Below are 15,789 nucleotides of genomic sequence, written 5' to 3'. Positions count from 1 at the left end.
CTTTTTTTACCCCAGATGAAGCTCATGGCCTACTTTTCTTCCAATAACCTGTCCCTCTATACTTGCCCCAATTGCCTTCACACACACAAAAGCCCAGAACCGAACAAACATGAACCCCCAACAAAGCTGAAGGGTTTCAATGCTTAAACCCCACTTAATTCTAAAGCTGCAAACCCTGAAAATGTTCACTGAACTCTAGAACAACCTTAGCCCCAAAGATTTTAACATGTTCAAGTTTCCTGATGACTAAATTTGCAATTCTGTTCTGTCCCAACTTTCATAGGATTGGGTGGTTTGATCCTAGCTCATGAATCATGAATACAGGAACTTGGAAGTCTTCTGCATAGCTCATCACACTGAAGAGCTCAGCTTAACAGGCATTTTTAATTCCTAACAGAATAGAGCTGCATACACTTTTTGAAGAGGGAACCAATTCTGTCTTGCACAAATGTGGGCTCGTGGGAGAGGGAATAGTATGCCTTGTCACTACATAACAGCACAGTGGTTAACTTTTTGCCAGTGATCAGTTATAAACTTCCTGGGGCACAAGCGACAGGCAAAAATCTTCAGTTTCCCCAGTAACTATCAGTTACTATCAGTACCTATCCCCTACTGGAGGCTAGAGGAAATAACTTTGCTTGCTATTTTAAAAATGAGAAGTAGGCATCCTTATTAGAAGTGCTTGGCTTCAGGAGAAGGCTCAAGGCCAGGGATCCAAAATGAAGAGACGCTTCCTCACAGCATCCTGACTGGAATACCTGAACTTTAAACACTTCTGCTTTCTCAGCTATTCTGTGAGTTGAGAGTCACAGAAAGCGGAATACACGGAGTTTGTAGGCAGCTTCCTGCTCATTATGTTCATTGCTGTGAATCCTGTTCCAATGTAATAAACTTTTTGATGTACTCTAGAGAGAGCCCACAGATCACAGAATGCTTCATTTCAACAGTTATGTGCCAAAAAAGTCAGGCATCACAGCTCTGTATGCTTCACAGATACCCCCCAAGTTAACCTTGTACAGGCAGACCCAGAATAGTAGCTGCAAAAAGAAAGAAATGCAACGTGCCATTTGAAGTCACAGATTGAAAGTTGTTTACATGCAAAAATTACATTGTTACACTTGTGCGGATCACCCAGTGCAAATACTTCTCGATTTTCTCTGAATGCATTTAATATCCATTTAGCTTATAATTGCTCCTTACAATTCAATGTGCAGCAAAGAAGGGATAAGTACACAAGAAGGCTTTACTGATTTTTGGCAAATACAAGTTGAGTTAAAAAATACAACCTTCTCAAACAAGTCTGATTCAAAGATGCTATTAACTAATTCTCAATTTCTTCCTCATGAAGCATAGATGATTTTCAGTTTGAAAACCTGCAAAACAGAAGTCTTCAAATGACACTGCAGATTAGAAGCAATGTTTTTTTCCTAATGTCCAGCTATTTAGCATTTTGTTATGCTGAAAATCAGGATTTCTTGACAAACAAGCTTCCATCTCAGCTGCAGACAACATGTTACGCTCAGTATTTCTACAGTTTTTCCTTTGGCAGCTCAGAGGCTCAGGATATGAGCCCTGCATTTTTTGGGCAGTCTTTCAGGTCATGATGAGACTCATGTTAACTTGCATTAATAAATCTATAGCCATGTATTTGAAAAGATTGATCTTAACACACGCTGCACCACTAAACTGAAGGAAAATCCCGCCGAAGCTAAATGTTCTTAAGTACACCTCCTGAGCAGAATTATTTCATTTCTAAGCAGGAGATCTATGCTTCCTTTTTGTATTTGTGTTTCGACAACTTCCTATCAGATGGGTTTTTAAAAAACCCTCCACAAAGAGTGAGAATTACAGGATCAGGCTCTAAGCAGAAATACTTTTCAGAAAGGTCAGCAAATCCTTCTAAAGACTAAAACCAAAAATGAAGCCATTAGTAGAGAGAGATATCAACAGAGAGGGAGAGAGCACATGCAACAGAGACAGACCGTCTCCAAGCTCACCTATCCTTGTAGTTTATCACAGTATCAATGATAGCATTCATTTGTTTTGTCAGTTTGGGTGGGTTGGGTGACAACTTCTCTGCAGGAGGTCTGCCTCTTCTTTTCTTTGCTTTCTCTCCATCCTCCTTCCCAGAATCTTTATCCACGTTTCTTCGTCTCTTCCGTTTTTTAAGCCGGACTTCCTCTTCCATTTCTTCCAAATTGCCGTCTTCAATTGCCTGACAACCATGGATTCAAAAAGTATGTTTTTTAAACAAAAGAGATATTGCAAAGGGAAATAACAAACTGTATTTAAAAACAAAAACACAACCCCACAGGATGCAGATAATTCAACTCAGAACGTTCAGCTTATTTATAAACAAGAGTATAACAAGAAATTGAGTTACTGGCAATCAAAGAGACACTAAACATTACTTTGCTCTAAGAATCCCACTATCTAAATAGATGTATGTTTTTCTGAACCTTGAATTCCACACCAACTCATAGTTTCACACACAATAACGGCCTGTGGTACTGTGTCAGTAAGTGTACAACAAACATTCATTTGTTCATGTCAGTGGCAGTTTTGGCTTACGTAGTTCCATGCAAAACAGACTTTGATATCAAGTGTTTTCAAACAGGACAGTCTAAACTGCACCCAGGTCCCAAAGCCAGATCACACACAGTTCTTTGTGCACACAAACAACACACAGATACTTTATGCAGTAACAACTCAACTTCTCTTCCAAATAGTTTAAGCAACTTCCAAATTGCCTAAGTGTTAAAACCATCTCTAAAATGCATCCTTTTCTTCTAGAATAGTAACCAACAGATAGGCAGATGCACTGACAGTACAGTGTTTTACTGTAAAAAGCACTCATAACATGGGATTTAAAAAAAAAAACAGACACACCAAAAAAACCCAAACCCCAGCTCCCCCACACAGTCACAAACAATGAACACTAGTTTCAATTACCTGGATGTATGCTTTTAACAAGACCCAGCAGCACTATGCAGAGGGATAAAAAAAATCGCTACAAACAACCAAACTAGGAATAAAGGGAACCTGTTCATACACTGACTATCAGATCCATGTGATAAAGCAAGAAGCTGAACTTTCCTTGATTTGGGAAAGCCAACAAAAGAAAAGAAACAAAAATACCAGGTCATAAGAGAACTGAAATGAAAAATAAAAAATGAAAAAAATCTTAAAACTAGGCTTTCTGATTAATGCTTTCTCAGAACATAACTGATGTTGATATTTGTCCCTTTTGCCTCTCAATATTGCCTTGAGTACATGCAAATGCTAATCAATCCTTTCTCGTAGCTGAATGAGCTCTAATCATAAGGCAATTACCTTCATTTCTCCACAGCACCAAACATGGCTAATATTTATGATCATGTGAGCATAACAATCAATATAAAAAGAGTGATTACAGCCCAGACATAATTTTTCTCAATTGTGTCCAATGTCTTTTGAAAAACATTTTGTGAACAAAACCTGATGCACAACAGAAAACAACCTGGCATGTTAAAAACACCAGTGGGATTTCGAAATCTGTTTCCTATGCATCCTCCGATGTGCAAATCCATAGAACAAACGCGAACGCAGAATCCTGAGGGACAGCCTGAAACTAGGCCTTAATAATCAAAAGACAATTTACATCATGCTTCCACAGCGTTCAGATAACCACTATGAAGGAGGCCTGAGATCTGATGAGTTAGGAAGAAAAAAGAACGAAAAAAAAAATAATAATCTGCACACAAATTCATTAATATTCATTTGGCTAAAGCAGGACACCCACTATAAACCACTGCAGCTAACGAAGATTAAGAAAAGGAAATTTCTCTGCATATCTTGGAAGCTAGAAAAGCTAGTAATAAATACAGCATGCAAGGCTGTCAACAGTTAATGTCATTGCTCTCCTTAAGCACTCAGTTGTACATTGAAATACGGAGAACACCGACTTTTGATGTGTTACACACCTACACATGCCTGTGATGTAGTTCTACTGAATCTTCAAGACGGCAATGAAAAAGGATATTTACCTTACCACTATCAGCAGGCCGGCTATCGGAAATCACAGTTAGTGGGGATAAAATTAACAAGCCAGCAAAGCAGCGAGCTGCTAGTCTCTTCATCAGCTGATCAGGAAAAAAAAGAGAGCTGGGGAAAGGCTATGTTTTCATATACAAGTAATTTTATTTTACTGAAAATTTAATAGTGAAAGGATTGTGGATACTCAAATCTGCTGTTTCATTCTACCTACTACAAGGCCTGAAGCCTTCCTCCTTCAGCCTGCTTTAATATTGACAACTACTTATCATATTTCACCCCTTATTATTCTAGGCATCCAAATTAGATTTTTAGATGGGCCGTTACTGATTCTTGTTAGCATGTTAATTATAACAGCAAAATTAGACAATTTCATGTATGATTTTAAAACTGAAATAGGTTGCATGCCTTTTAAAGAGGTATTTATTACAGAAAATGTATTCCTATTGCTCCACAGTGAACAGATCAGGTTTTGGTTATTGAAACTGATAAAAACATCTATTCTGATTTACAAGAAATTAAAAAAACAAAAGAAAAGAAGTTATCATTTTGTTAACTTTGGTAATATTTTGTTGTTTCAGAAAACTGGTATTCACTTAAATAAAATACATTCATATTTTTGTTTGCTTGACAAATTTTCTACCACCAAAAAAATAACAGTGGTGCTGTCACCAGAGTTTAATGACATCTCATTTTAGAAAAAAAAAAATAGCCGGACAAAGAGAAAAGATAAAAGTAAAAAGATTTTTTTAATATTACATATAGTAATGTAGTAAAGACAAAAAATAAAAATAAAACCCAAGTAAACTAACATACTCTTGCACTCTTAAGATTAACGACTAGCAGATAGCAAATTAATTCTTAGCATACTACAGTACAGGTCTGCAAACAAGTATTAAACTGTCTACTTAACTAGTAATATACCAATCAATTTCTATAGTCAGCTTTCAAAATTTACACGCATGAATGGAAACATTTTTACTTAATTTCAGACTTCAGTGACGCCACTTGAAAATCAGTGTGACAATACCACCGGTCCAAAAATGTTTCTATTGTGACTCCTAACATTAGTTCTCAAGTGGCAAATTTATATTTTGTATGTAAACAGTAATAGTTAAAACTAAACCTATATGATTAATGCTGCCTCAAAAGATGGCTTAAAACTGTATCACATAAATCAATTATCAGCAGATATTAATGCTCTGTGCATATGTCTACACATATGATCCATGCATGTGTATGTATGAGCAACAAAATACTCAACTAACTCATCTGACCAAGCTCTTTGTTAGAAAAGCTTACTATTCTAGGGCTTAAGTGCCATACCGAAGAGAATGCCCTTCCAAACCTTTACCAGTACGATAATGATACAAATCCCAGACACAAATCTCCAATTCCTGACAGATGATGGGCTGTGTGAGAGTGCAACATAGCACAGACATCTCCCACGCTCAAATGCCTCCAAATTAGTGAGGTGAACAGCAAGGGAGCCAAGGAAAACAGTACACAAATAAAAATTTAACACTTTCCTTCCCTTAAGAAACAGGACAAAAGAGTACAATAAAGTTTAAAGACTTCAATTTTTGAAAGAAAGCGGTGAAAATTTAATGCCAAATTTTGCAAAGGGTTGGGCACCTCATGAAAGGCAAAGACACCAGTGGAAGTGTGAGGACCCCATGCTAAGTCCAGTACTGACAAAATCTTCCTGCTTTTTCTGAATCTTATTGCTGTATCCTGGGTCCATGTACACAAAACAATTTCCTTGCTAAAGAGCTAAGAGCATGCAGGCTTCTCAGGGCACCAGAATTTTAAAAAAAGAGCATACTGACCATGGATTAAAGAAACCAAACTGCCTTCCTCCAATAAGAAGCACCCCCTACCCCCCCGAAAAAAAACCCTGAAAGTGGGTTTTTCGGAAGGCAAGTAGAAGTTACTTCTGAGACAGCTGGTCTTCCTATTGCTGCCTGCAATTACATTTTCCTCTTCATACAGGAAAATAGCTATTTTGAGGTGGAAGTATTCTTAGTGAACATGGGTACAGCTACACAGGCACCACAGAAACAAAGTAAAGATCAAATGGAAACTGTTTTGTTTCTCCATTTGAAGAGCAGGACATTATGGATGTATTCTTAACTTCTTCTTGACAGCATGTCACAGCACCACAACTGAACACCTTTTCAATTGAGAATTATGGACCCAAATAAGCACAAAGAGTTACAGCTCTGAGTTTTGTTTCATGACTGCCTTCTGCAAGTCAACAATCGTGTTAGTCTTATAGTAGTTTTAAATTCATTTAATTTACATTAATTCACAGTGAATCAATGGAGGTGCTCAAAATAAAAGTCAGGTTTGGTGTCTAAGGCCTGCCTCTAATATTTAGATGACACAACATTATAAGACATTGTTATTTTTCCTTTGATTAGAGATAACTATAGTATTGTTACGAGAAAGTTAAGGCATAGTGAAAGCTATTCCTACTACTTATAGTCACATTAACTGTACGTGCAAAACAAAAGTTGTAGGGAGCCATGTAATAAGTCTACTTGATAACACTGAAAATTGTTGTTCAGATTAAACGCAAAATGGGCACAGAACACGAGATCTCTTCCTGCGTCCCTCTCTGATTTTATCTTAATGAAATGAACAGTAAGATAGCTTGCCCCCTTCCCTTCAGATATCAATGCCCTGTGTCTCTCCAACCTGCAAAGTCAAAAGAGAGCTTCTGCGACTAACATTACCATGTGAACAAATTTGCTAGCATGATAATTAAACGCCATGTTTGCATAGAAAGCATATAAAATATAGGTGAACAGGAAAAAAAGTCAGCTTCCCAACTCCCTGAACATAGATGATAACCCAATCATGCAAAGTTTCCAAAAGAATAAGCTTTTCTGGGAACAACAAATAACTTACCTGGGCATTGTACTGACTACTGGCCAAGAGGCACTAAGCTTAAGCACTGTTAAGCACTTAAAAACAAAAAACATGTCAGTAATACAGTAATGAACAACAGATGACTGCTTTGCAGAATGAAGTTCCCATTTACTAATTTGGAGGAGCAGAAAGAAGTAAAAGAACCCTACAGAAGGCTAGTAACAAACATCGAAAGCATTAAAATGTCACCTACCTGCCCCTAGCAACTTCCCTTTTCAGCATAATCCTTCAAGTCCTATACTGATATTCCAAGAGAAATTCCACTTTTCTTTCCCCATCTTGCTCTATTGGAAGTCCTACCCCCTCTTTATTTCACATTTTTGTTCTCAGATTGTATCTGACAACTGATGAAGACTTCAACTTTCCAACCTGAAGTTCATCTTTCTCCAAAAGATCTCTTCAAAATCAGTTCTCCTGCTTAGTTTCTCAACAGTGACCTTCCTGATGTCTGGCACTGTTTCTAATTTCCACACACTGAAATGACTTCTTGGCTCTCTAGAGCAAGTTCCCTTACATTGTAACTAATTATCTCTTGCTATGCTACAGCATAGAGGTCAGTATGCTACAGAAAAAGATTGTGAAGAAGGCCGTAACACTTGACAATTAGATGGAAGGGCCTAAGATACTCTATCAATAGTGCAAAGACTAAATACCTGAAGATAATTATAAGGATTGATGAAGAGTTATTTTAACTGACTTTCCTCTCCCTGCTGAATAGTACTGCACAGCAGATTTACCAGACCAGTTTCGCTGGGACTAAACTAAAACGGAATATAGATTAAAATCTGCCAAAAGCAAAAAATTAGTGAATATATCCAGTCTTCCCTTCTTTTCACTGCTGACTCATTCTCCTCCACATAAGGGATATACCAAGAAGTCTCTATCCAGCACTTAAGTAGAAACAAAAAGTACTGTTTTTTTAAAAACACAAACAAAATGCAATTATTGCAAAAACACATAAACTTGTAGTAAACAGTCTTCTCTGATATGTTGAACTTCCACATAATAAGGAAACTGAGTCCTTCAGCCGTATGTTCATCAGTCAGAGTCTGCATCTTCACATTGCTGAAACTTCCTTCTTTTTGAGAAGCAGAAGAATAGTTTTCTGTTTTGCATTTGAAAACTATTAATAGTTGATGAATTATTTGCACAGACACTCCAGGTGCCTATTTTTAATTAGACATTAAGGAAAATATGCAATATTTGCAATAATGCAAATTATAGTTTTTCCTTGCATTTCAATTTAAAGACTGATGCCAAAAAGACCTGATAGAACCATGCAAGAACATACTTACCTTTAAAGAGAAATGGTCTCAACCAAAGCAACAAAGCATAACATTAAAAAAAAAGGTATCTCTCTAAAATATTTATAGGATCAAAGCTTTTATCTTCAGTGTTTTCTTTCTGAGCTGAGAAAAATATTTCAGATAAAATATCCTAATACTTAATCTTAATGTAAAATACCTTAATGCTTAAGCTTAATCTTTAATGTGACAATTACTAAGTAAAGCATCATGCAGACCCAGCACCAATAAATTTGCTCCAAGTTATGGCAAACTACATTGGCAAGGACATAAATTTTCTTCTGTTCAAAAGTGAAATATATATATAAATTATATATATATAAAAACCCATATATATATAAAATTTATATATATATATATAAATATAAATCAATAATTAGTCTCATTCCTCCCTCCCCCAAAAGGCAAACAATGATTTTAAATGGAACCACTCAAACTGATTTTGCAGCTATGAGCTTTTCATAAACTTTGGGGACAGAGACTGAAGAGCACAATAACTACTGATACCAGGACCCACCGCCTGCTCAGGGAGCACAACAGAAGTGCTCCATTAGGGGAAGGAGCTGGGTGATAAAATGATCAACTGTATCATATTGACTATAAAGATGCTTTGCTTAACCAGAGCATTGAGAAAATACATACTCATTGTATTAAGACACTGAATGTGGAACTACCAAAAATCATCACAATTCTGTGGCCTACATGCCCATGGCAGGGGGGTTGGAACTAGATGATCTTTAAGGTCCCTTCCAACCCAAACCGTTCTATGATTCTACAGCTACTCAGCCACACTCTTAAAAGATCTACAGAACTATCTCTTATTGTCTTCTGCAGTTTTCAAAAGTAAGTGTGATTTACCCCTCCCATTTGACATAAAGTTGTACTTTATGTCTTGTTAAGAAGATTTAATTTGAACAGCCCCTTGACCAAGCCAACTTGACCTAGAAGCAGCAGAAAGGGGGGGGAAAAAAAATCCAAACAAATTCTGTACCAGAAACTATTGATAGCATCCTCTTACTCTTTATCATTAAACTGTTTTGTTGTGGTGGGGTTTTGTTGTTTGTTTGTTTTTTTCCCAATTCTTCTCCCCTTCTTTTTAGAAAGCTAGATCACCTGCTGAACAGCTCTTGTCACTTGGGGTAACAGCCTGTTTCTAAACACAGTCAAAAAATTCTCTCATTTAAGACTGGAGGACAATATATAATGGACTTGTGAAATACTGTGCATGAAAGTTGCCAGATAGATGATAAACAAACATATTCTGAAAGGGATGTTATAATAGCAGTTCTGAACTAGATGGTATCCTGTGTATTTCAGATTGCCTTCAGATTGCCTTCAGATTGCTCAGAACCTTACAGCGTATTGATGACTCAAAGAGTAAACACTGTTAACAAACTGGCATTGGACGTAGTTGCAGGTACCTTTGGAAGCATAATTAGAAGTAAAATTTATAAACTAAATGAGATGTAACTAAAACTGCAAGACTATCACTTATGAAAATACTGCAAGCAAATTTATGGGAGAAAAAAAATAATCTTTACAGTCTCACAGTTGTAAAGGAATACACAATTAATGTGACCAAAGCTATCTTTCAAGACTGATTTAGCTGAATTAATTTTAGTTTGCAATTGTAACTTCAAACAACTCAATGACAACAAAACAGTAAATAACTATGATTAAGCCACGACGTGTGTTTTTTTAAAGTTAATATGATATAAATTTTTCTATACATACTTGTTTTTTAAATTGTCTGGAGAAAATGATAAATTATTTAACATGCATACATGAAGATAATATCCAGTTGATACAATTGAGATGCAAATCAAAATGGCAATTTACTTTTGTGCATTCGCTTTTGTCTAGAAGATTTATAAATAACACTATTAAGTCATGAGTTGCTACACCTCTTCTTCTCTACAGAAGACCTGATTTCTTCAAGTCTCCCTTGCCAAAAGTGAATCAGATCAAAAACCAAAGGTGAAGAACTGTAAAAACCTCTCAACAAGCTTGATAAGCACAGCAGAAGTCTGGGGTTTTTTTGATGACTGCAGGTGCCAAAGGCTTGCTGAAGTAAAATGGATGAGCAGGAAATCCAAGAAAACCTCTGCTAGGAACTCAAGTAGGAAGCACTTTATTTCACACTAATCACAGAAAGGTCCTGTTTAGGAAAGAGGGTTCTGACTGCCAGCAAGTCTTCCTTGGTACCTGCTGCAGTCTTCCATTTGTGAACAATCTATTACATGCAGTTTTCACCAGCACAGAAGAACAGCTGATTGAAGATACATGTCTCCTAGCTTCAGATTCAGAAGCAATCCATCTTGAAGTAAAATCTAACATGACAGAGATGCCTCATTTTTTCCCTTTATCTTGTTCAGTACGACAGAGACACATATGTTTGTTGCATAGACAGGATTCTGGAGTATTTAGTGGCTGTTTTTTTCAGTAAGGAAGAGTGGAAAGGAAAGGTTTTCTCCCTTTTTTATTTTTATCCACATTTTCTCCCTGACTTATCCAGAATTCTGACTCAGGAAAGCCTATTTCAGCAGTGTAGGGGACAGTATACTGACAAAGGTATTGTGAGATAATCAGTAGTTCAATTATGCTTTTTTTCTTGACCAAGTACATTATCTTCCCTAGGAGAGGGGGCAAGGAAAATTAATTGCATGAGAAAATCACCTTTTCTGAGGGGTGCCAGGGGGAGGTGGGGAAGATTACTTTTCTCACTTTTTCCTAAATTCCTTTAAAATAACAAGCATGGAATTCAGTCAACCGCATAACACTTTTGTGTCCTACAACAGGAGATGTTCTGTTTTCCTTGGCATCTCACAGTTTAGAAGGAAAATAAAATCGAGGTTGTTATGGCTTAGTTTGTACTGTGGATTTCACTTCCAAATCTTCCTTCTTTGGTCTAAAATAAATCTTTTACTGGAAGGATATATCATTCTATCCTCCTTCTGAGATTTTTTTCTTGCGCTTTTGATGATTTGCTAAAACAGTTGATGGATTAGTTTAGAACTTATGAACAAAGTTTAAGACAATTTAGTAGTATTTCTGGTAACAACTACATTCCATTCCAGCTCACAGACAAATGTCACAGAGCAGGAGGAAACAAGCTGCAACGAAGTCATGAAGATAGTCAGCAATAAAGACCAGATCCCAAGTCAAGGGAAAATAGGAATTCTACAACATTGCAATGATGTACTATCTCCCAGTCAGATAGGGCATTGTTTATTTTACAAGGGAGATCATGAACACAAAAAACAATCAGAAACATATATATAAAAATATGACCACTAATAAACAGTTATGTAGGACGGGTTCTCCTCCCAGTCTTGAGACAAGTATGTCCTGTTGCCGTTTACCTTGTCTTTTACAAAATACTGTTGCAGTTGCCAAAGGCCTTTCATTTCTTAGTACCATATAATCTTAATTTATCTTTTTTCCTTGAATAATAAGGCTGTTTTTATGGGCATTTACATTTTTTAGGGACATTATATTTTTCTGTTGTAGAAAAAGGTAGGAAATCTTTACTTTGTAATGTTACATGTCCTGGCAGACTGGTAGTGTGGATCATGTTTTGCAGCTCATAATGCTGAGAACTAAAGACAGACATCTCACATTTGATTTTGTTCCCTATGAAAAAATTCTCAAAATTCAATCATTCAGAATAGGAATTAATGGATTATTTTTTAATTTATTTTTAAAAACTTTCCAGGGCGTGGCCTTTCTTCATTCAAAGAGCATTGCCACCCTGTTCTGCTGAGACCCTACTAATTAAATCAGAAAGATACCTGGTATAAAGACAGGGTTTATAGCCTCACCAGATCAGTCCTTTGGAAAGAAACCGCAGTCTTGCCTCTTTCCGGGGACACATTTGCTTCCAGTGAACCTTGCTAACATTTGCAGTGACAGATATCTTTTCTATGGTAAAAATAAATTTGACAATTCTAAGCACTGGATAAAGGTAAGTAGACAGGACCAACTCTCAGTCTGCAACACACCCAACAGCATGATACCATATCCTAGTAGAAAGTTTCCTATGAAGAACAAGCTGCCTTCTCTTCTACCATGGAAACAACACAGCTGAGGACCATAACACAAAGGGATGATAAGCAGATTTCCAGTGTGAAATCACTCATTTTGAACCAAATCTCTAGCCTTAGAATAAGTGAATTATTTGGCTCTCAAGTAAACAGATATGCAGTGATGCCTTCTAATTGCTCAGAAAAATATTAGAAGTGTTTTCTCTCATTTGATCAACAGACTAACAAAAGGCTTCTATTTTACAGGTGAGCATAAATTTTACACATGCCCTGAAACACTATCGATCTTAATGATGCAACATGAGAAGCTTATAGCACAAAGCTTAAACTGGCACTTTTATGCATGTCAAAGTAAACTCAGCTTCTGCAAATAGTCGTACCATTAAGTACTTTCTTTCATATGTTCTCCTTCTCCCTCATATTTAGGTATATTCACACATTCTCAGACATTTTTTATTCCAAGATTAAAATGTGGAAGATAACCAAAGGGGAGCAAAATGGAGAAAATAAATTCACAACAAAACAGATAAAATATCTTGCATAAAACAAATATAATGAAAAAAAAAAAAGAACAGCAGTTTTCAGAAACCATTATAGTTTCATTATTTTTCAGTGGATGTTCATAAGATCTGTCATATTTACTTATTCACAGAAAACGGCTTAAGGACTTTACCAATAGCATGGGAAATTGGTTATGGAGATCTATCATTATTAATGCAGGTACTCTAAAGTAATTAAGAATGGGAAGCATGCGATGTTAACAGAGTATGATATGAGAAAACATATGGTAAGAGATTAGACTCATCAATTCCTATGCCAACAGAGGAAAAAAATTTACTCATAGAAATAGACTGTGTTTAAAGAATAAACAGTAGGAAGTAGCCCTTTAAGACAATTCCAATATAGTTTTTTAATAACTTTGCAGAATTTGAAGGAAGATAGCATGAAATAAAACTAAGTCAAACTTTGGACAACTTGCTGAGAAAAGCTAAGTTATATCTATCTTTTATGTATTTTATACCAAAACAGTATTTTGTGAGGCTAACTTCGACCAGGGATGCAGTGAGTACCATGTTTTCAGGATGCTTCTAAAGCTGCAGTTATCAGACTGTGGAAGGACTTACAGTAGAGCTTGACCCTTTAATATGCATATCACAGCCTAAAAGTAAAAATCTAACATAAACAGTATCCGTCTAGAAGGACTTTTTGGTCTTCTGGGATAAACTGCAATGCAAATCACAGTCTGACAAGCAAAAACTATTACCTAAGCAAAGGCTAACTGAAGAATACAAAGTATTTTCCTGGAAAGGCAGTAAGGATTAAGAGGAAATGAAGTTTCTCAACAGAATAATGTATAGTATGGTACAAGTGCATATATGAAAAACTAAAGCAAGACTGTTAGCAGCAACAAAGCCCTATGGTTCTGAGTTTGAAATCCAGCTGAAAATATTTTATTACATTGTCAGATGCAACTGAAAAGAACATGTAATGGTTATCTATTAAACCATAATTTGTAACACTCTGAACGCGACAATTTCAGAGTACAGGATGAAATTACAGGGTTACTATTACTGGAAAACTTTTGTAGGATTTTCCTTTTTTAAAGTTAAAATTCCACTGATAGAGTAAGCAAATACACAATTCTACTCATCAAGCAGAGTACTTCAAGATGACTTAGGAAGCTAACTGCCTAAGGCCTTCCACTCACGACATGCCTAAGAATAGGCTGAGTAATTTTTGAGGAGTTGAGTCTGAAACCTTCCAGTTCTTCCATATTTGCTAAGTTAGTATTTCCATACTTGTTTACATACAAGAAGAGACAAATATTGCTTTCATTTAAACTGAGGGTTTCTATAGAAGCAGCAGAACTCTGCGTACGTACACTGATCCATCAAATGGAATACTTTTACCTGTCATGACTGCTGCATGGAAAACATCAGTGTGAAGCTTCCCATCACCTGCTCAGGTCTGCCTTCAAAAGACGGCACTTTACAGTAACAGTCTTTCAATTTACTCCTGATGACAAGGCAAAGTATTAACTGCTTCCATTTTTGCAGAGTGAATAAATACTTTGGCCACAATATATGCTTGGAAAAGTATGGGTAACTTCTTAACCATGTTGTAAATGCAAATCAACCTTATGAAATTCAACAAAGGCAAGTGTACGTAGGGTACTGCACCTGGGGAGGAATAACCCCACACATCAGTACAGGTTAGGGGCTGACCTGCTGGAAACCAGCTCTGTGGAAAGGGACCTGGGAGTCTAGAGGACAGCAGGATGACCACGAGACAGCAATGTGCCCTTGGGGCCAAGAAGGCCAGTGGTGTCCTGGGGTGCCTCAAGAAGAGTGTGGCTAGCAGGTTATCCTCCCCCTCTACTCTGCCCTGGTGAGGCCGCATCTGGAGTGCTGTGTCCAGTTCTGGGCTCCACAGTTCAAGAAGGACAGGGAACTGCTGCAGAGGGTACAGCAAAGGGCTACAAAATGATTAGGGGACCGGAACACCATTCTTATGAGGAAAGGCTGAGGGACTTGTGTCTTTTTAGTCTGGAGAAGAGAAGACTGAGGGGGGATCTTATCAAGGCTTATAAATACTTAAGGGGTGGGTGTCAGGAGGATGGGGCCAGTCTTTTTTCAGTGGTGCCCAGTGACAGGACAAGAGGTAACGGGCACAAACTTGGTCGTAGGAAGTTCCATCTAAACATGAGGAGGAACTTCTTTACTTTGAGGGTGGCAGAGCACTGGAACAAGCTTCCCAGAGAGGTTGTGGAGTCTCCTTCTCTGGAGGTGTTCAAAACTCGCCTGGATGCATTCCTGTGCAACCTGCTGTAGGTGAACCTGCTCTGGCAGGGGGGTTGGACTAGATCTCCAGAGGTCCCTTCCAACCCCCACCATTCTGTGATTCTGTGAAAATTTACTGCCTCTATTCAAAAGTTTGGTAAGTGACAAAAGGTCACCTACAGCATATGACCTATCATCATTACTGTCAAGGCATGTCAGAGAACATAACAATGCAGTGGACCCCAGCATTAAAATGTTTGCTGCTTCTCTTTCTGTTGCCAAAGGGCCCTACCAACAGTAATGTTGTAAAATTTTAATGCAGACTTCCTTTTTTTGTGGATTTTGTCAAGTATTTAATAGTTGTGTTTCAGTTTTGGAAATTGATTTGAATTTTGACCTTCCGCATGGAGAGTATTTCAGGCACCTTAACCACAGGACATAATTTTTTCATGCAAAGTTTTGCACTTGAAACAATAATAATATAACAAAGCCTGAAACCCAGAGTTTTAACTCATGATTGCCACGCTATATAAACTTGGTATGTCAGAAAAGTATAGCTATTTCAAAGAAAAGGCAGTTTATTTTAGTCTAATGTTAATAATACTACTCACATTTTTTAAAAATACAGAGAGGTGTTTACATAACACTATTATTCTAATGTTTTCTAGGGGAGAATACACATACAATTCCAATCGA

The 15,789-nt window shown here is 37.0% G+C and overlaps 1 protein-coding gene across 2 annotated transcripts in view; it reads right to left on the bottom strand.

Annotated features, from left to right (window-relative positions):
* The window catches only part of SMARCA2 (SWI/SNF related, matrix associated, actin dependent regulator of chromatin, subfamily a, member 2), a 121,195-nt gene that overhangs the window by 17,291 nt on the left and 88,115 nt on the right, over positions 1–15,789 (bottom strand). Inside the window, exons 1-2 of one of the 2 annotated variants that reach the window (XM_009815512.2) lie at positions 4,026–4,118; positions 1,998–2,215 (exon numbers count right to left, since the gene is read on the bottom strand). In XM_009815512.2, coding sequence (XP_009813814.1) covers positions 1,998–2,215; positions 4,026–4,118 — 311 coding nt within the window. Of the gene's footprint in view, positions 1–1,997; positions 2,216–4,025; positions 4,119–15,789 lie in introns of those variants that run through there. The other variant, XM_059834444.1, reaches the window with a different exon arrangement.

Source organism: Gavia stellata, chromosome Z (assembly GCF_030936135.1).
Source record: "Gavia stellata isolate bGavSte3 chromosome Z, bGavSte3.hap2, whole genome shotgun sequence".
Taxonomy (NCBI): domain Eukaryota; kingdom Metazoa; phylum Chordata; class Aves; order Gaviiformes; family Gaviidae; genus Gavia; species Gavia stellata.
The sequence above is the reverse complement of the archived record's forward strand: the minus strand, read 5'-3'. Positions and strand labels throughout refer to the sequence as shown.